Consider the following 19,517-nt stretch of genomic DNA (forward strand, 5'->3'; position numbering starts at 1 on the left):
GTGTTGTTTTCAGTTTCTGTAATTTCACATGTATTGTAACCACTAGTAACTCGTGGTCTGTTCCACAGTCTGCACCTAGAAAAGTCTTGACAGACTGAATTGCACTTCTCCATCTTCTTTGTCCAAGTATATAGTCTATTTGATTTCTGTATTGTCCATCAGGTGATATCCATGTGTACAATCTTCTTTTGTGCTGTTTAAAGCAGGTGTTAACAAAGAATTCTCTGCACAAAACTCAACTAGTCTCTTCCCTGCAGTGTTACGAATACCTAAACCAAAATGACCTGTTTTCCTTGTTCCTCAGTTTCTTCCACTTTTGCATTCCAATCTCTGATAAGTAGCCATAAATCTCACTTTGGTGTTGCATCAATCACTTCTTGTAACTTGCCATAAAATTCTTCAGTGTCTTCTTCTGGTGCCTCTGTAGTGGGTACATAAACCTGAATGATAGTCATATTCATTGGATGTCCACTCGCTCTGAGAGAAATGATTGTCACTCACTAGATTATAACCTAATACATACCTAGCCATCTTTTTCCTGAGTAAGAAAGATACTCCATTTTTACGACTTGTCTCATGTCTTGAGTAAACACCATATAGTCCCTTGACCGAAAATGGCCCATTCCTGTCCATCTAAGTTCACTTATTCCAAATATATCCAGCTTCTTGTACTCCATTTCCATCTTTATTATTTCCAGCTTACCTTGGTTCATACTTCTAACATTCCAAGTGCCAATGTTGTGGTTTCTTGTGAAACAGGGAGCCTTACTTTTCCAACCAGCAACATCCGTGACCAAGCTTCCTTCCGAGTTTAACCTGGACGCATAAAAAAAAAAAAAAAAAATAGTTCTACTTGTGGAAGAGGTCTGTTCTTCCCCAGTTGCATGTTTGGATACCTTCAGGCCTGGGGGGGGTCTTACCATCCAGCACCATATCATACTTTCTCATTTTTGCCATGTTCCTAGAATGATACATTAGAAGCACTGAAATTGCCTAGGCGACTTCTTTGTCTCCAAACCTTCTGAATTCTAAAGAAATGGTATTACGAAGCTTCCACAATGTTAGAAGAGCATTATTGATTCAATTGGAGAATATATACTAGATTAAATTAGCAAGTGATTTATCTTTTATATCCTTTCAAAACTCAATGCTAAAAACATTACTTTTGGGATGACCTGATATATACTCAGCCAAATGTTATCAGACAGATTGCACATTTTTAGATTTTTAAAAGCCATTAATTTATTCAAAGACATTTGATTATGGATTTGTATTTATGTAGATGCCACGTTGTATATACTAAACTTTTTATATACATTTTATTTAATCATTTACATTTTAATAATTTGTACATGTATTTTGTATTATTCACTAATTTTTCTACTTGTAACTATTTACTTACCAAGACCCCATGTCCTGGCACAGCGTGTCCTTGTGCCATAAAATCCCAAATCAATCAATCAATAAATAAATCCCTGAAAGTCCATGTTCCAGAACTGCAGATGCAACAGAAATTCTGGTTTTATCTACATGAATTAATTGGGACAAAAATGTTTGTAAGAGTTCGTTGTAATTCCTTTTAATAGTTGAATTTTCTTGGATAATTTTAAATGTAGCTAAAAAATTTTAAGTATTAAAGATTCATTTTCTTACTTTCAGGTATTTTGTCTTAGCACGATCAATTTCTGATCCAGGTATGCCAGCCAGCAAAGCTTTTACAGGTTTCATTGTGGATGCTGACTCAGCAGGGGTGTCTCTTGGAAGAAAGGTAAATGTTTGATTCATGAAGCCTAATCCTCTTATGTGAAGTCTTAAATTCATAAGCATATTGACACTATTCATCTGCCTATCACTTGACTGGATGGATTTATTTTTATTATTTTATTTTGGTAGTTTAGTGACATTTTTGGTTCCATAATGATAGATTGCCAAAAGAAAGACTTATAGATTAATTTCTATACAATATATTTACAGGAACTTTTTCTAGACTTTTTTTTTTTCTTTTTCTCAGCCATTTCTAGAGTTCTAGAATTACTGTCGTTGGTGTAGGCAAGTTTTTTTTTTCTTCTTTTCTTCACAGCAGTTTATCCCTGTATCTACAGAAAAAAATGGGCTGTAGAATTCATACTGTTTCAGATACTAATTTCAGTTGTGGTTTAGGAATGCAAGATGGCAGCAGTTGTCTGCTGCACTGTTATCCTGAAGTCTTTAAAGTCATTAGCATCCATGGACTCAACTATCAGTTTTGATTGGCTACTTGTATATTATTTCCAAAAATTGGTGCTAAAAGAGTTTAGGCAACTTTGAGGAATAAAGGTCTTAGGAGAATTTTTTATTCAGTATTTATTTTTTAAGACATATTTCACCATATTCAAGTATTGTAGTACCGTTTGCTATACAAAAAATACTTATCTGGTGATCAGATTAATCCTTTGTTTATTAACCATCATTGCACATTATAGTTTTCTGTATGGATATCTAGTATCCTCACAAAATCAGTGATTTTAGTGTGAGGAATGTTAAAACATGATCTTATTAATGGAAGGCGAGGTCACAGTTGGCAACATTGGCGGTGGAAGAGAAGATAAGTTTTCGCTTCCATTATAGTTGAATATAGCATTATATTTATATGTATGTTTATATTTAGCATAGATATATATATATATATCTATCTATCTATGATACAGTGTTCATATATATTTTTAGCGATTAGTTTAGTAGTTACTTGGTAGTAAGGAATGATGTCGGATGCAGCTGCAATCACAAATGGCATGTCACAAAGTCCTCCACCATTTCAGAACTCTATTATACATAACATAATAAAGGACATATGGGAATGATAGAAGAGGAGAGAATGGGAACAGTAGAAGAGAGGGAATGAGAGAGAGGTATGGGAATGATAGAAGAGGAGAGAATGGGAACAGTAGAAGAGAGGGGATGAGAGAGAGTTAGGTATGGGAATGATAGAAGAGGAGAGAATGGAATAAGTGGAAGAGAGGAAATGAGAGAGAGAGGTATGGGAATGATAGAAGAGGAGAGAATGGAATAAGTGGAAGAGAGGAAATGAGAGAGAGAGGTATGGGAATGATAGAAGAGGAGAGAATGGAATAAGTGGAAGAGAGGAAATGAGAGAGAGAGGTATGGGAATGATAGAAGAGGAGAGAATGGGAACAGTGGAAGAGGGAATGAGAGAGAGGTATGGGAATGATAGAAGAGGAGAGAATGGGATAAGTGGAAGAGAGAGGGAATGAGAGAGAGGAATGGGAATGATAGAAGAGGAGAGAATGGAAACAGTAGGAGAGTGGGAATGAGAAGAATATGAGGGAGCACAGGAACTATGGATAGAGTGTTGTCAGGAAGGCAGGTAAGTAGGGGAACACAGAGAGAAAGTGTTACAGGAGAGAGAGGGATGCATGGGAGGAATCAAGGAATAGGGTAAGAGGTGTCATGTATGGGGGACTCAGTGATCCATGGCATGCAACATAGGATGCGTTAGGAGTATTTGCCTGGAGGAACGACAAAGTGTAGCTATGGCAATTAAGAGGGATGAAAGGGTGGATGAGATGATAGTGATGGTAGGAACAAATGACTTGAGACGTAATGTAAATTGGGCAGCGAGAGATATGAGATTCTTGCTTGAGGTTGTATGAAAGAAGACACAGAGGAAAGATAGTGTGCATGTTGCCTAGGTAGGATAGTGACAAGCTGAGCAGAAGAGCAGTAATATTGAAGAACATAATAGCTAGAATGTGTCAGAAGAGAAGATTGGAATATGTGGATGGTTGGAGGGTATTTGAGAACAGGAATTGTATGCGAGAGACCGCTTGCATTTGAATGAGGAAAGACGTAGGCATCTCGAGAGATTGCTGTTCTGAACAAGTCAGTGTGTCGATGCAGGGAAACTAGAATGCCCAAGGTGGATGGTAGCAGGGGTGGCCTCTTGTGGGAATGGGTACTTGAGAGGAGGAGGACAACATCAGGTAACGCTGAGTCCAGTGGATTCTAGAGGAGATAATGCTGGGTATAGAAACAGTGGCATTTTTAGGCTTTATACTGTTAAATATTTTGTTTATATGTGATTTGTACTTAATTCTTTTGTTACTTGATTATGTCCTTTCTTATTCAAAACCTTATTCATTTAAAATCCTACAAGCTGCTCTATAGTTATGTCGTTGCTTTCTCTATATTTTACTGCTTTATATCTTTCTATCGCTATTTTCTTCTTCAGATATCGGGCCTAATATGTTTACATCTATTTATGTCTAGGACTGTTTCCTCTTCGGATACTGGCAAATTTTAGTTATGCTGCGCCAGCCAGTATCCTATAGTAGAAAAGGTTCCTACTCAGGGAGACAATACTAGACTCTTAGCCGTTCTCACACAATACTTTACTTTAATGCTGCTGTATAGATTCAGACTATTGCAGTCGTGACCTAAATCTATAATTATATACACTTTCTAATTCCTTCCCGCCAAAATAGGTTCTATTTTTATAAGTGGTAGTTTGGAATCGTAATCAGGCATGACTCAGGTTTATGTAAATATGACATTTATTGGAATATCTAAACAGAATACAAAATTCATACACTCAATTATGGCTCAATACTAAATGAAACTCGAGTTAAGAGGTTAACATATTCTAAATTAATTGAAGGTCATAAAGCATGCAAAACACAATAACTGCATATTGAGATAAATAGCAAATGATATGAGTTAAACTAAAATTCCTTTCTGTAATGCTATTCATGAGATAATATAAACAAACATTCTAATGTTACTCAGTTAAAATCCACAATTCTGATCTCATTAAGTTAATCCTATCACATACAATTACTAAAGATCTTTCCCAAACAATTCTTCTTACTCTCTCAAAAGAGGTTAACTTTCTAATTGGAGACTGTCCGCAGAGTTCTTGAGAATACTGTTCTTAATTTCACATTCGCCAACAATCTCTCTTCTAATGAATTTTATGCACAAAATAGAGTAATTTTACCTTACCAAACTTTTTTCGCGTCTTTCAGCACCATGTGTATGTCTGGTTACTTCTTGTGTATTGGCTGTCCATACAGCAATGTAGGGGTTACGCTATCTTCATTATTTCTGCCGAAAACGGACTTAAATCTTTGCGTTTCAGGAACAGCTCAATGGGACTTCTCAGCAACAGCTTGATTCTGCTAGGACTGGAAATTTTTTTCCTTCAGCTCTGCGTAGAATCCTTCTCCAATTTCAAGAAAGCCTGCTGTCCGACATCTTATCTTAGCACAGACGCTTCATCCCCCCCCCCCCTTTACGCAAACTTCCACTAACTTCTGAGCTACCAAACAGGAAAACGATATGACAAGAGACATTTCCGATATGGCGCTCGTCCTCTTATATTCCTCCTTAGAGCGCCCTCTTTTTCCTCAGTCCCCTTTGCACACGACCCATATCTTTTCACCCCTTGCTTTTTCCCGATGCTGTTATGCTCTTGTATTCCCAGAATTCGCATCAATATACGTTACGCTGTACAAATGTAGTTTTATACCTTCCAAGAATTATTATTTAGTAACTATTTGATGACTCACAGTTAATTTTACACAGCTTAAGTGAGGCTTAAATTAAGTCAGATTATCCCTCTTATAAAACATACTCTAATAAAATCTTAATATGAACACAATAGATTAAATATATCATACATGAAATAAGGAATGCAAATTTTATACATAAAGTGAAGAAGTTTCACTTTTAATTTTAGCTGATGTGCAGGTATTTCTCATTTTTTGTAAGTTTAATATGTTGGATTCTGAATGAATGATTTCTTTGCAAGATTCCTTCATTCAGGATCTAACAATACTAATGCCAGGAGTATCCGGAATAAAGGAGAGGAATTGGTGGCACTGATAGCATCAGCCGCCAAAGATTATTGGGATCACTGAGACGTGGTCGACAGAAGAGGATATAATAACAGGAATAGAAGTAGCAGGATAATTTTTTCGGCAGGATAAGAAGGGAAAGCATGGTGGTGGAGTACTGTGTATGATAAGTGATGACTTGTGTCCTCTGAGAGTGGAGGCTTTGAAAGGCAGTGACTAATGATTTTTAACGCATATGGTGTAAGGTAGAGATGGGCATGATGGGATATTTAGTGAGGTGTTGATACAAGCCAAGGAGCACAGAGGGTGGGGACCAGGAGATGTTGAGTCAGTTGAGCTTGGCAAGTGCAAGAATGATTGTTATGGGAAATTTTAACTACAGCAGTATAAATTGGGGAGAGGAAGATGCATGTAGCAATAAGGGAATGGAATTTCCTGAATTCTTGAGGAACAAATATCTTCGGCAACATGTAATAGAGGGAACAAGAAGTTCAAGAGTTTTGGATTTGGTCATAGCATCAGAAGACTTGATATAATAAAGATATGAAACTGAGATGACAAATCTCCCACCAGTTGGAGAGAGTGACCATGTGGTTTTGACTTGGAAGATGAATAGACATGCAAGAGTATCAAAGAGACAGGATCAAAACAGGTGATTTTAATAGTCTTAGACATCAACCTGGGGAGGTTTCATGGAGGGAGTCATGATTTGGATTCATAACTCCCTTTCAAGACAGTTAAAACATTATAAATTATGGAATGAAAGAATAATAGAAGCTAGAATAAAAATAGATAGAGGCTATTTAACAATAATTGGTTTATATGCCCCAGAAGAAAGAAGAGAACAGGATAATATTGATTTTTATAATCAGCTACAAAACATGTATAATAAAATAAATAAAAAATGATTACATAATTTTAGCAGGAGACTTAAATGCAAGAATTGGAAACACGAAAATTAATAATAATATAGGAATACATGGAGAACATACTCTAAACAGGAATGGTTAAAAATTGGTTGACTTTACAGTTTATAATAACCTAAAAATAATGAATTCCTTCTATAAACAAGATAAAATAATCAATATTAGATTATTTTATCAAAATTTTCACTAGATGTTAGAGTTCACAGAGGATATGAAATAAGCAGTGATCACTTACTTGTTAAAATAAAATTAAGATTGCCACCTAAATGAACAGAAAGAAAATTTGAAACATTTGTTTATAAAACTAGACTATTGAATGACACAAATGTACAATGGCTATATGAACAAAGAATTAACCAATATCTAGATAAAATAAAACAAAATGAAGAATAGAAATAGAATGGCTTAATATAAAAATGACACTAAATGCAGCAGCAAATGAAAGCTTAGGAAAGACCAAAAAATTCAATAAAAGGAAAAAACTGATGGTCTGGGATGATACAATCAAAGAAATAATCGAAAAGAAAAAAGAAGCCTATCGCAAACGGTTAAGCAGTAAAAGATTAGAAGATGAAATAGAATATAAAAGAATAAGAGCCATAGCTAAAAGAGAAGTCAGAAAAAGACATAGAGAATCATGGAATAAATTTGTTTCTAATTTAGAACATGATTTATATAAAATAAGACCCAACGTATATAAGATTTTGAAACACTTCAATGCAGATACCAAATAAAACGTAAAATTAAACACCGAATTGAAATTAGAAGAATTTCTAAATTACTACATAGAATTGTGGACAGACAAATCTTTTAAAAAAGACGACAAACAATTAATGAAAAGGAAATAACTAAAGAAGAATTAGAAATCAGCCTGAGAGAAACAAGAAACGGAAAATCACCTGGAGAAGATAAGCTAGGTTCAGAACTATATAAATACGCAGGAACAAGATTCAAAGAAAGACTCGTATCATTTTTAAATAAAATTTATTCGACTGGTCCCCCACCCCCAATAGAAAGCAATTGTGATTCCTATCTTTAAAAAAGGTCATAGAGATGACCCTAAAAACTATAGAGGTATCAGTATACTAAATTTCTGTTACAAAATATATAGCAGAATCTTAAATAGCAAACTAATGAAATATTCCGAAAACTTTATTTTAGAAGTACAGAATGGATTTAGAAAAGGACGATCATGTATAGATCCGGCCTTTTGCCTGAAATTAATAACACAGAAAAGAAGAGAATACAACTTAGAAACACATATTGCATTTATTGACTTTGAAAAAGCATTTGACAAAGTTAAAAGAAAGACAAATAACAAATAATATCCTAAAAGCTATCACAAGTATATATGAAAATAATCATATACAAATAAGATTAAATCACGAGCTATCATATACGAGAGAGAGATAAACCAAGAGGTCCGACAGGGATGTACCCTCTCAGCAACTCTTTTTAATATTTACTTAAATGAAAGGGGTGCTTAAGGGTCAAAGCTGTATAACTGAGAGGAGACCTCCACATAGCCTTTAAAGGAATGCGGAGAACCAACCAGGGCTTCTGACCTAATGTCCAATCCTCACCTTCTCGTGGTGCACCCTGTTGGGTATCTACTTTGTTACTGAACGAACAAGGATGGGCTGGCAATTTGGGATTTAGCCGACTAAATTGTATTCTTATTGGTTAAACCAAAATAAAAAAATGATGGTACAACATGACAAAATTTCATGCCGGCTGGGGCGTCGCCCGGTTAAACAAGGTTCCCTGTTGTTTTCGCCAGGGAACCAGGGCGAACAGCAAAAAGTCTGCTACTGGAACAAATCTGAAAACAAACCCCAACTCAACATCACCAGAGTTAAAGATCGGTACTATCAACGTAAGAAGCCTGAATGGCAAAGAAATGGAGCTAGCTGGGGAATTAGATAAGTACCAGATCGACATAATAGGGGTGACTGAAACAAAAAAGACCAAAACTGGTGAGATCTTTCTGAGCAATAAATACAAAATGTTATATTCAGGCAATGACAATCAAGGAAAAGAAGGAGTAGCCATAGTATTCAACACAAAATACGAGGCTAATCTTCTTGAATGGCAGTCAGTCTCAAGTAGAGTAATGTGGACAAATATGAGAATGGGGAACTGGACAATGAGACTTATTTGTGCCTATCATCCCCCAGAAGGTTCTACTAAGATAGAAGTGGAGGAATTTTTTGAGGCTTTAGAAAAAGCAACTGATACAACGAAAAAGGAAAAGTTGGTCCTTGTTGGGGATCTAAATAGCAGAGTAGGAAATGATTGTGAGACATACAAAAATATTTTGGGAAAATTTGGAGAAAAGAGCAAAGCTAATAATAATGGCAAATATCTGTTGGATTTCTGCTCAGGACATGGACTGGTTATTACTAACACCATGTTCCAACATAAAAATGTGCACAAATTCACATGGAGAGAAGAGGCAAGGAATAAGATAAGTCTCATTGACTATGTTATTGTTGATAGTGATGTTTTCTTCCTGGTGCAGGACAACAGAGTGTATAGAGGATTTGAAATTAGAAGTGATCACTATTTAGTCTTGAGCAGGATAAAATTGAATTTCATATTGAAAAGAATAACGTGTAAGAAAGTTTTAAAGCGAATAAAAGTTGAGCAGCTCTCAGATATGAACTGTAGACTAAAATACACAAAGATTGTTGAAGAAAAAATGAAAGAGTTTGAGAACAGGAATCAAACCTTGGAGATTCAGTGGCTACCTCTGAAGAAAAGATTGATTGATTCTGCCAGAGAGGCATGTGGTGAGGTTGTCTGCAAGGATAAAAAAAATCAAAACTCCCTGGTGAACACAAGAAGTTAAAGAGGCAGTGAAGGAAAAGAAAGAAGCATATCAAAAGTTCCTGTCAAATAAGTCAGTTTGTGCTCTTAGAGAATATAGAGACAAATGCAAGAATGCTAAACACTGTGTAAAACTAGCTAAACAAAAGTCATGGGAGGACTTTGATAAGAATATAGAAAATAAATATCGAGAAGGTGGCAAAATATTCTGGAGGTTGTTGAAGAAGCTTAGGAATGGAGGAAAGAGTGCTGTAAAAGGAGTTAGAGATGATAAAGGTGACATGAAAACTGGAGAAAAAGATATCCTTGAAGTATGGAGTAATTACTTTGAAAAACTGCTAAATGAAACAAGCTGTGATGACAGCACGGTGGTAAAAAAACACTGACCAGGCATGCAGGCAGGAATACATATCCATACTTGAAGTAGAAAAAGCCATGAAAGGCTTGGAATGTGGAAAGGCAGCTGGAGTAGATGATATTCAACCAGAAATGCTGAAGTATGGTGGTATAAGAGTCTTACAGTGGTGCACTGCATAGTTCAGAAAGCCTGGACAGAGGGACGAATTCCCGATGATTGGAGTAGAGCTATCATAGTACCCATATATAAAAAGGGAATTAAAACTGTATGTGAGAATTACAGAGGTATTTCCCTACTGAATGTTCCTGGCAAGATCTATGCGAATATACTTGAGAAACGGTTGAGAAGAATTGTGGAAAAAAAGCTTGGTGAAGAACAAGCTGGATTCAGGCCAAACGGAGGCTCTCAGGTTCAGATCTTCACTTTACGACAGATAGTGGAGAAATCATAGGAATATAACAAAGAACTGTATTTAAGTTTTGTCGATTTGGAAAAGGCATATGACAAGGTGCCAAGAGAGAAGCTATTCAATATGCTGCAGTTATATGGTGTCAATGGGGCATTATATCAAGCAATACTTAGTCTTCATTTGAGTTGTAAGTCAGCAGTTAGAATTGAAAGAAGTACAGAAGATGGTTTAATGTTAAATCTGGTGTTAGACAAGGATGTACATTATCCCCTCTGTTAATCATTATCTATATGGATAACATTATGAAGGAAAGTGGTATTAAACATGATATCAAAATTGGAGATATTAATGTCAGCTCTTTGCTTTATGCGGACAATGTTATACTTCTAAATAAATCTGCTACAAGTCTGCAAGATTCTCTGACTAAATCGAATAGCTGTTGTAATAGATATGGTATAAAGGTCAGCAATAAAAAGACAAAGACAATGAAAATAGGCAGAATCATTGAAAATGTCAACTGTGTTGTGAATGGAGAACCTGTGTAACAAGTAAAACATTTCAGCTACTTAGGCACAATTTTAATGAAGATGGTAAATTAAATATAGAAATAGACAACAGAATCAGCAAAGCTGGTATAGTGGGAAGTCAGTTGAATAAATTCATATGGAATAAGAGAGAAATTAGTCAGAACACTAAATTAGTTGTATACAAGACAGTGTTCAAACCAGTTTTAACTTATGGATCTGAGAGCTGGGTGAGAAGTAAAACACTTGACCAAAGACTAGAGACCGCAGATATGAGAGTTCTGAGAAAGATTATAGGCGTGAACAGATGGCATCAATGGCAATATCCTATTAAAAACGAGGATATTAGGAAAGAACTTGACATTGTCAGCATCCAGGAATGCATTAGCAGAGCTAATCTCAGGTGGTATGGTCACCTAAACAGAATGGGCGAGGAAAGATTAGCAAAACAAGTGTTCTCTGCCAGGTTGGCAGCAAAATGACCCAGAGGAAGGCCGAGATATAGGTGGACTGATACGGTACAAAGTGCCTTAGATAATAGAAATATAAGATCTGATAATGTTGGAGTCTTGACAAGTAACAGACTGATTTGGAGGAAAATTGTAAATAGGAAGTTAGTAATGATATATTTTTTCATTTAGTACTATCATATCCTGTACACCCGTTGTGGGTACATGGCAGGAATTTGATGATGATGACTTAAATGAAATAAAAATTTACATCAAGGAATTAAACTTTCTCCTACAGTGAACTTAAACACTCTCATTTTTGCAGACGACCAAATAATTTCAAATTCTGAAGATAACTTACATAAAGCTATTTTAGATCTAAATGAGATAGCCAAAGATTATGGTATGATAATATCACAGAAAAATCAAAAACTATGGCCTTTAAAGGACAAGATCCAGCAAGAACTAAAATAGTAATAGATAACAAGATCATAGAACAGGTGTAATTAACTCTGTATTTAAACCAAACCTAGTTCAAAAGCAAACTAGACTAAAAGTATGCAATACATTAGCCCTACAAGTCTTAATGTATGGAAGCGAAATCTGGACAATAAAACAAAAAAGACAGAGATTAATAACAGCTTAAATGAAGTTTATGAGAAAAACTGCAAAGTATACCCTATTTGATTACAAAAGAAATGAAGAAATTATGAAAGAATTAAACCAAGAACCAGTAATAGAAAAAATTAAAAAATATAAACATAAATGGATGGAACACGTTCAAAGAATGAAAAGAGAAAGATTACCAAAACAAGCCTTAAAGTACAAGCCATTAGGAAAAAGAAAACTAGGATGTCCTCTTAAAAGATTCAACGATGACTTCTAAGGCCAGAACAGGCCATGAAATATTTTTTGTTATTTGTGGTATCTTTGTGGAGGATCTTGTGAATGGTTTTTATACTGTATCCATTTTTTATAGAGGTATGTTTGATAGTCTCATATTCATGGTTAGGAGCTTGTTCATTTGAACAAATAGTTTGAGCTATCCCAATCAGGAATGATGAACACAAACGACACATAAAATGCCTCCATTTTGGAAAAACTGGCCTTTCTGACCACACAAACATACCTCAGAATCGATTGGAAAGGTATATCAAGTCTCTACACCGCACCAAAACCTGGTTCGAGCAGAAATTCAAGGAAGCATGTGAAATTCTCAAACATGATGCAAATCTGAATAAAAATGATGGTCTAACAATTCCAAGAATGTGGAGGACCCATCTGCAACCTTCATAGCAACCACAAAGAAAAATCTCAATACAAGAAGACTTGAAGTGTTTTTTTTTTTTCTCTGAACATTCAATAGCAACCTGTACTGTACAAATCCAGAAGATTATCGTAATATAACAATATGAACTGTATAATTCCAAAAGAATCTTAGTACGTGAGGACTTTAGCAGAGTTTATTGTAGTTTTTATTGATGATTTTTTTTTAATCACTAGAGGGCAGGCTAAGAAAAAGATTAGTTAACAATGTCGATTTAATTTACCTGTATAGAGTGCAACAGCATGTAGCTTGGTTCTTATACACACGTATCCTTCTGATGATGACCTCAATACAGGGGTCGAAACGTCAAGTTATTATTTTATTAATAATCAGTAAAATAATCTTTTCAATACGTGTGTTTTGTGTCCCTAAATTCATAAATAAGAAATAGATATTTCTTTTACATGCTGATACAGTATTTATGTTAAAATGATTGTCTTAATTTATAATAATGAATTTCACTTTTATTATTGAAAAATTATAAATTATTTAGTAGTTTTCTTGGAAACAAAGAAGGATTTGAATTTTTTTTTTAAAAAAAAGTGCATATGTATTATTCAACTTTTTTAATTAGGGGATTTACCTGCCTATTTAACCTACAGTTATTTCAAATAATTCATTTTCAAAACTGTTCACCAGACAATTGTTACAAATGTAAATCACTTGGGAAACATGCTCCTACATTTCGCTGCAAAATAGTAGGAAAAGTATAGCTACTTCAAAAATGCCACATATCTAAACTAGCAGGAAATGTATTTTTCAAATGTACAGTGATTTCTTCTTTGTACTATAAGAAAGTACTAAATAAGAAGAATAAGAAAAATTGTCATTCTTTTTCATTGAGGTTTAGAACGAAATGTTATTTGTAATGTTTTTTTTTGAAAAGAAAGTGCACATGATTATATTCTAGCTATTTTTTGACAACTGAACATTGAAAAGTATAAGAATGACATTAATTCAACTGTACTGAGTTGCAACCTTTATGACCTCTTGACTTGAAGAGTGAACTGTTTTACTTGCAATTTCCACTGTTGGAGATTCCAAGGAAGTTTGGTTGTTTCCAAGAGTTATATTCACATGAGTTACTTAAAATATTGTGGAAATTCTTTTCAAGGTAATTTAGAAAGCTTATGTTAAAAAATGATTTTAAAATATTTTGAAAAAAAAAAAAGGTGTTAAGCAATATTTATTATTATTATCTCAGTCCTCCAGGGAGTCAAGGACTCATCGAGGGAGGCTGTAAAATACACAACCCAGCTATCATACTTTCCCTTAAATTCATTTACACTAGATGCACTCACTATCCCTAAGGACAAATTATTCCACTCACTGCTCTCTGGGAGCAAAACCTTGCTCTTACCCCTTAACAGCCTTAACTTCCATGGATACCCCCCCCGTGTTCTCTCTCCCCACCTTCCATATAATGAAAAATTTCATCATTTGAAATGCTATAACACCCATTCAAAAGTTTATAGACCTCTATCATATCATCCCTCTTTCTCCTGTTAACCAGAGTCTGCAATCCACATACTCACAATCTGTCCTTATAAATCCCATAATCTGGTTATAATCTTTGTAACTTTTCTTTGCACCCTTTCCACAGCTTCTTTATCCCTTGGAACCCAGGAGACCAAATTTGCTCACAGTAATGCTGGTGTGGTCTTATCAAAGCCTTATAAAGAGGCAAATCACTTCCTTATCCTTGCATGTCAAGGTTCACTTCAGCATAGCAATTATCCTCTGAGTTGTATTTGCAACTTTTGCTATGTGACCTTTGAACTTAAATTATTATCCACCAATACACCAAGATCCCTTGCCTCTTCAGTTTTTTGTAGCATAACCCTGCTAATATAATATGCTGCTGGAACTTTAATCATGCCAAAGTGCATAACTTTACACTTACTAATATTAAACTGATAGCCATTTTCGTTTGCCCAGATTTCCAGTCTATTCAAATTATTTTGTAATTGCTGAATATCAGTAGCACCCCTGATTGCCCTGCCTAACTTTGCATCATCAGCAAACAATTGCAAATCTGATGTATACCCTGCTTGATGTCATTAATGTATGGATTGAGCAATAATGGCCTAAGGACTGAACCCTGAGGTATACCACTGGTTACCTTAAATCTGGCAGATTCACACCCACTGTATACCACTTTTTGATATCTGTCTGTCAACTATATATCAGGGGGTATATATATACCCCCTAATCTAAGTCAATTATATTCCAATCCCATATTCTCCAGTTTGTGCAACAGCCTATTGTGTGGTATCCTATGAAATGCATTAGAAAAATCCAACATTATTATAGTGTATCCATTCCCTTTATCCAACTCGGCCATAGCATTGTTATAAGATATGAGCAAATTGCTAAAACATGACCTTCCTTTAGTAAACTCGTGCTGTTCCCTGCATAGTATAGAATGCTTGTCTGACCATTTCTGTATGTGAGTTCTTATCAACTTCTCAAGTTATACAAATGTGTGAAAGGCCTAGCCAATTCAGCTGAACATTCCTTTAGCAAACGGGCTGATATTCCATCTGTCCCTACTGACAAATTCTTATCCAGGTTATGCAAGAACTGTTACATATGCCTGGTTTATATATCTTAGCAAAGTGAGCACTCGTTTATGACTTAACAATCTCCTTAGCTTCCGACAGTCATGTACCATCTGCATTCAATAAAGTTATTCAATGAAATATATCGAAAAAAATATGGTTTGAACATTATTTTTTTTTTCTTGCACTTTTCTGATATATGGAAATATGCATATCATGTTATACTTAGATTTAGATGCTCTTGTTTGTGAAAAAACTTTCTACTTTTCTGAAGAAGAAATTATGTTAAATCATATTACATTCTTATTTTGAGGCTAATTTTTCAAACGTCACAAATTTATATTCGTTAGCATGTCAAATTAATTTGCAGTTGAAAAACGAAACACATTATTTTCGTTGTTTGTTATTTATAGAGTGTGTATTTCACTAATAATAATTCAGTTCCTTAACCATTGTAAAATATATGGTAAAATTATGAGACATATATCTTATGTAGAATTTATTTAACTTTTTTGTTCATTTTGAAGTATTCCAATCACAATTCCCCCCCCCCCCCCTCACACACTCCCCAAGAAATGAAATAATTATGCTCTTATCTATATCCATACTATTTCTTTGCTATTTGATTATTCCAACCACTGCTTTCTTTTCTCTCCTGGTCTTCCAGTATTCAGTTGTTTAGGAAATTGAAATAAACTAAAACTGTCTTATTTACAAATAAATTGCCTGTTATTGTCTATACTTAAAGTCTTAGGTCATGAAAGTTAGATATGAAGGTTAATGTTATTCTCTGTCCTTAAGAAAAAAGGAAGGAAGAAAGCTAAACATCATGAAATAATGTTTGGTATTTCTGTGTATACAGAATATTTGTTCCCTTTGAGTATGCCATAACAACATTATTTTTTACTTTGCTATTTTGTAGTAAAAAATTTTATTAGTGCTACTTTAAAAATTTCTTCTGTGGCACACACTACTATAAAAATTTAAAAGACAAAGTTTCACTATCAGCAAACCGTATTCCTATTTACTAAAAAACAGTCTTATAATAAGCAAATATCCAAAACCAGTTGCATTAGATGGGATTGTGTTAAACAGAATGTTTTTTTTTTAAATAAAACTGATAAAAGCTAGTATTTAATGCAAAACAAAATTTGAATATTGTGAGAGAACATGAGCATCTTCTGTTGAGGATTGCTTTGTAGTATTTTTTTCTAAATTGCATATTCTAATTATAAATGGTTTTCATTCATTTTCCATTAGAAATGAAATTTGATAATAACAGTAATAGTTAATATTACTTGACTCTTACTTAGTCAATGATAATAATAGAATATTGTAACTATTGTTATTATAGAATACATTTTACATTATGTGACAACACAATGTTTTCTCATATAAATTGATATGTACACTTTATCCCACTTTTAGTAAAATAGTAATTATAATTCTGTTGTGCAGAAATTTGAAATTCACTTTTAATGCATGCACTTATACATATTTTGAATAATAAATTATAGCAAAAGTATTGCTACTTTAAAATTGCTGCATAATATCTAAACTAGTAGAAAATATATACAAGAAAATTTACTTCATAATCATTTATTTCAAGTAAGTAATTTTGGGAGACCACGGAAGTGAACCACAAAGAACTGCAGATTATGTTATATAGATTATTCATTTTATGATATGATTAAAGATTTTTATATAGTTCTCCAGAAGCAAAATTGTAAAAGTACAGACTGTCACAAAACCTGTGAAGTATTCTTCCAACTATAATTAGGAATAAAAAATAAAAAAAATTGCAATGCTTAATTCTGGAACATATGGAGCTTTATTTATTTATTTTTTTTTTTAAATTTGGATTTTCATTAAATTATAAAATAATTGTTTGACAAAAATTATCTTGAATTAAGTTGTATTCTGGTCTATAAAAGCCACTACTTGGTCTGCTTCAGGTCATTACCTAATGCATAAGTAGACAAGAATATATTTCTATGAAAGGAATAAATATTATATTTCTGTTGCAGGAATGGAATATGGGACAGCGGGCTTCTGATACTCGAGGAGTTATATTTGAAGATGTTGAAGTACCTGAGGAGGTAAGAAACATTACTTTGATTCTTTTTTCACTTATTTCAGGAACCAGTTAGACTTGTGGTAATATACATAAGGCATAACCAAGTCTTTTTGCTGCACAGAAAGATGGATGCTTGTATGATGTGGGTGGCAACTATATTATGCAAATACTTTTACAGTGATACCACTTTTGCTGGAGTAGAGAGAAAACTTGATCACTTATATAAAAGAGCAGAGCATGATGGTAATGAAGTGGTCCCTGTATAACTAATCAGTAAAAAATGTTTAAATAACAATTAAAATTTATTTTAGAGAAAATATTGACAGAAAAAAAACAAAAAAACTGGATGATCCTCATATTTGTAGAAACGTTCCAGTTTATTTAAAAGGAATTGGTTAGATTACTTTCTTTATTTAGTACTGAACTTAAGATCCAAAATAATATCAAGATAAAACATGCATTATGAAATTACAAGAATATAATACAATCAAACAAAATGAAAGGACACCTAAGCTTAGCATACACATGACAAGCCTGCAGTTAATAATTACAGTGTGCCTGGCCTTTCTGAATCAAATTATCAGATTGTGGAAGGTGAAAATTAGTTCAACATCACCAGAGTTAAAGATTGGTACTATCAACATAAGAAGCCTGAATGGCCAAGAAATGGAGCTAGCTAAGGAATTAGATAAGTACCAGATCGACATAATAGGGGTGACTGAAACAAAAAAAAGACCAAAACTGGTGAGATCTTTCTAAGCAATAAATACAAAATGTTATATTCAGGCAATGACAATCAAGGAAAAGAAGGAGTAGCCATAGTATTCAACACAAAATACGAGGCTAATCTTCTTGAATGGAAGTCAGTCTCAAGTAGAGTAATGTGGGCAAATATGAGAATGGGGAAACTGGACAATGAGACTTATTTGTGCCTATGGTCCCACAGAAGGTTCTACTAAGGTAGAAGTGGAGGAATTTTTTGAGGCTTTAGAAAAAGCAACTGACACAATGAAAAAGGAAAAGTTGGTCTTTATTGTGGATCTAAATAGCAGAGTAGGAAATGATTGTGAGACATACAAAAATATTTTGGGAAAATTTGGAGAAAAGAGCAAAGCTAATAATAATGGCAAATATCTGTTGGATTTCTGCTCAGGACATGGACTGGTTATTACTAACACCATGTTCCAACATAAAAATGTACACAAATTCACATGGAGAGAAGAGGCAAGGAATAAGAAAAGTCTCATTGACTATGCTGTTGTTGATAGTGATGTTTTCACCCTGGTTCAGGACACCAGAATGTACAGAGGGATTTGAAATTGGAAGTGATCACTATTTACTCTTGAGCAGGATAAAATTGAATTTCATATTGAAAAGAACATGTAACATGTAAGAAAGTTTTAAAGCGAATAAAAGTTGAGCAGCTCTCAGATGTGAACTGTAGACTAAAATACACAAAGATTTATGAAGAAAAAATGAAAGAGTTTGAGAACAGGAATCAAATCTTGGAGAGTCAGTGGCAAGCCTTGAAGAAACCCCTGATTGATTCAGCTAGAGAGGCATGTGGTGAAGTTGCCTGCAAGGATAGAAAAATTAGAATTCCATGATGGACACAAGAAGTTAAAGAGGCAGCAAAGGAAACTTGCCAGAAAGCTGACTTATTTGCCAGGAACTTTTGAACATATCAAAAGTTCCTGGCAAATAAGTCAGCTTGTGCTCTTAGTGAATACAGAGACAAATGCAAGAATGCTAAACACTGTGTAAAACTAGCTAAACAAAAGTCATGGGAGGACTTTGGCAAGAATATAGAAAATAAATATCAAGAAGGTGGCAAAATATTCTGGAGGTTGTTGAAGAAGCTTAGGAATGGAGGAAAAAGTGTTGATAAAGGTGACATGAAAACAGGAGAAAAAGATATCCTTGAAGTATGGAGTAATTACTTTGAAAAACTGCTAAATGAAACAAGCAATGATGACAGCACAGTGGTAAAAAACACTGACCAGGCATGCAGTCACGAATACATATCCATACTTGAAGCAGAAAAAGTTATGAAAGGCTTGGAATGTGGAAAGGCAGCAGGAGTAGATGATATTCGACCAGAAATGCTGAAGTATGATGGTATAAAAGTCTTACAGTGGCTGCACTGTATAGTTCAGAAAGCCTGGACAGAGGGTTGAATTCCTGATGATTGGAGTAGAGCTCATA

The 19,517-nt window shown here is 34.3% G+C and overlaps 1 protein-coding gene across 1 annotated transcript in view; it reads left to right on the forward strand.

Annotated features, from left to right (window-relative positions):
* The window catches only part of LOC150098323 (medium-chain specific acyl-CoA dehydrogenase, mitochondrial-like), a 179,341-nt gene that overhangs the window by 77,184 nt on the left and 82,640 nt on the right, over window positions 1–19,517 (forward strand). The window contains exons 8-9 of the mRNA XM_090405826.1: window positions 1,660–1,768; window positions 17,263–17,334. Of these exons, the coding sequence (XP_090261952.1) occupies window positions 1,660–1,768; window positions 17,263–17,334 (181 nt within the window). The remainder of the gene's footprint in view (window positions 1–1,659; window positions 1,769–17,262; window positions 17,335–19,517) is intronic.

The sequence above is a fragment of the Typopeltis vanoorti genome, chromosome 15 (genome assembly GCF_054136105.1).
Source record: "Typopeltis vanoorti isolate ZY-2024b chromosome 15, IOZ_Tvanoo_1.0, whole genome shotgun sequence".
Lineage (NCBI taxonomy): Eukaryota > Metazoa > Arthropoda > Arachnida > Uropygi > Thelyphonidae > Typopeltis > Typopeltis vanoorti.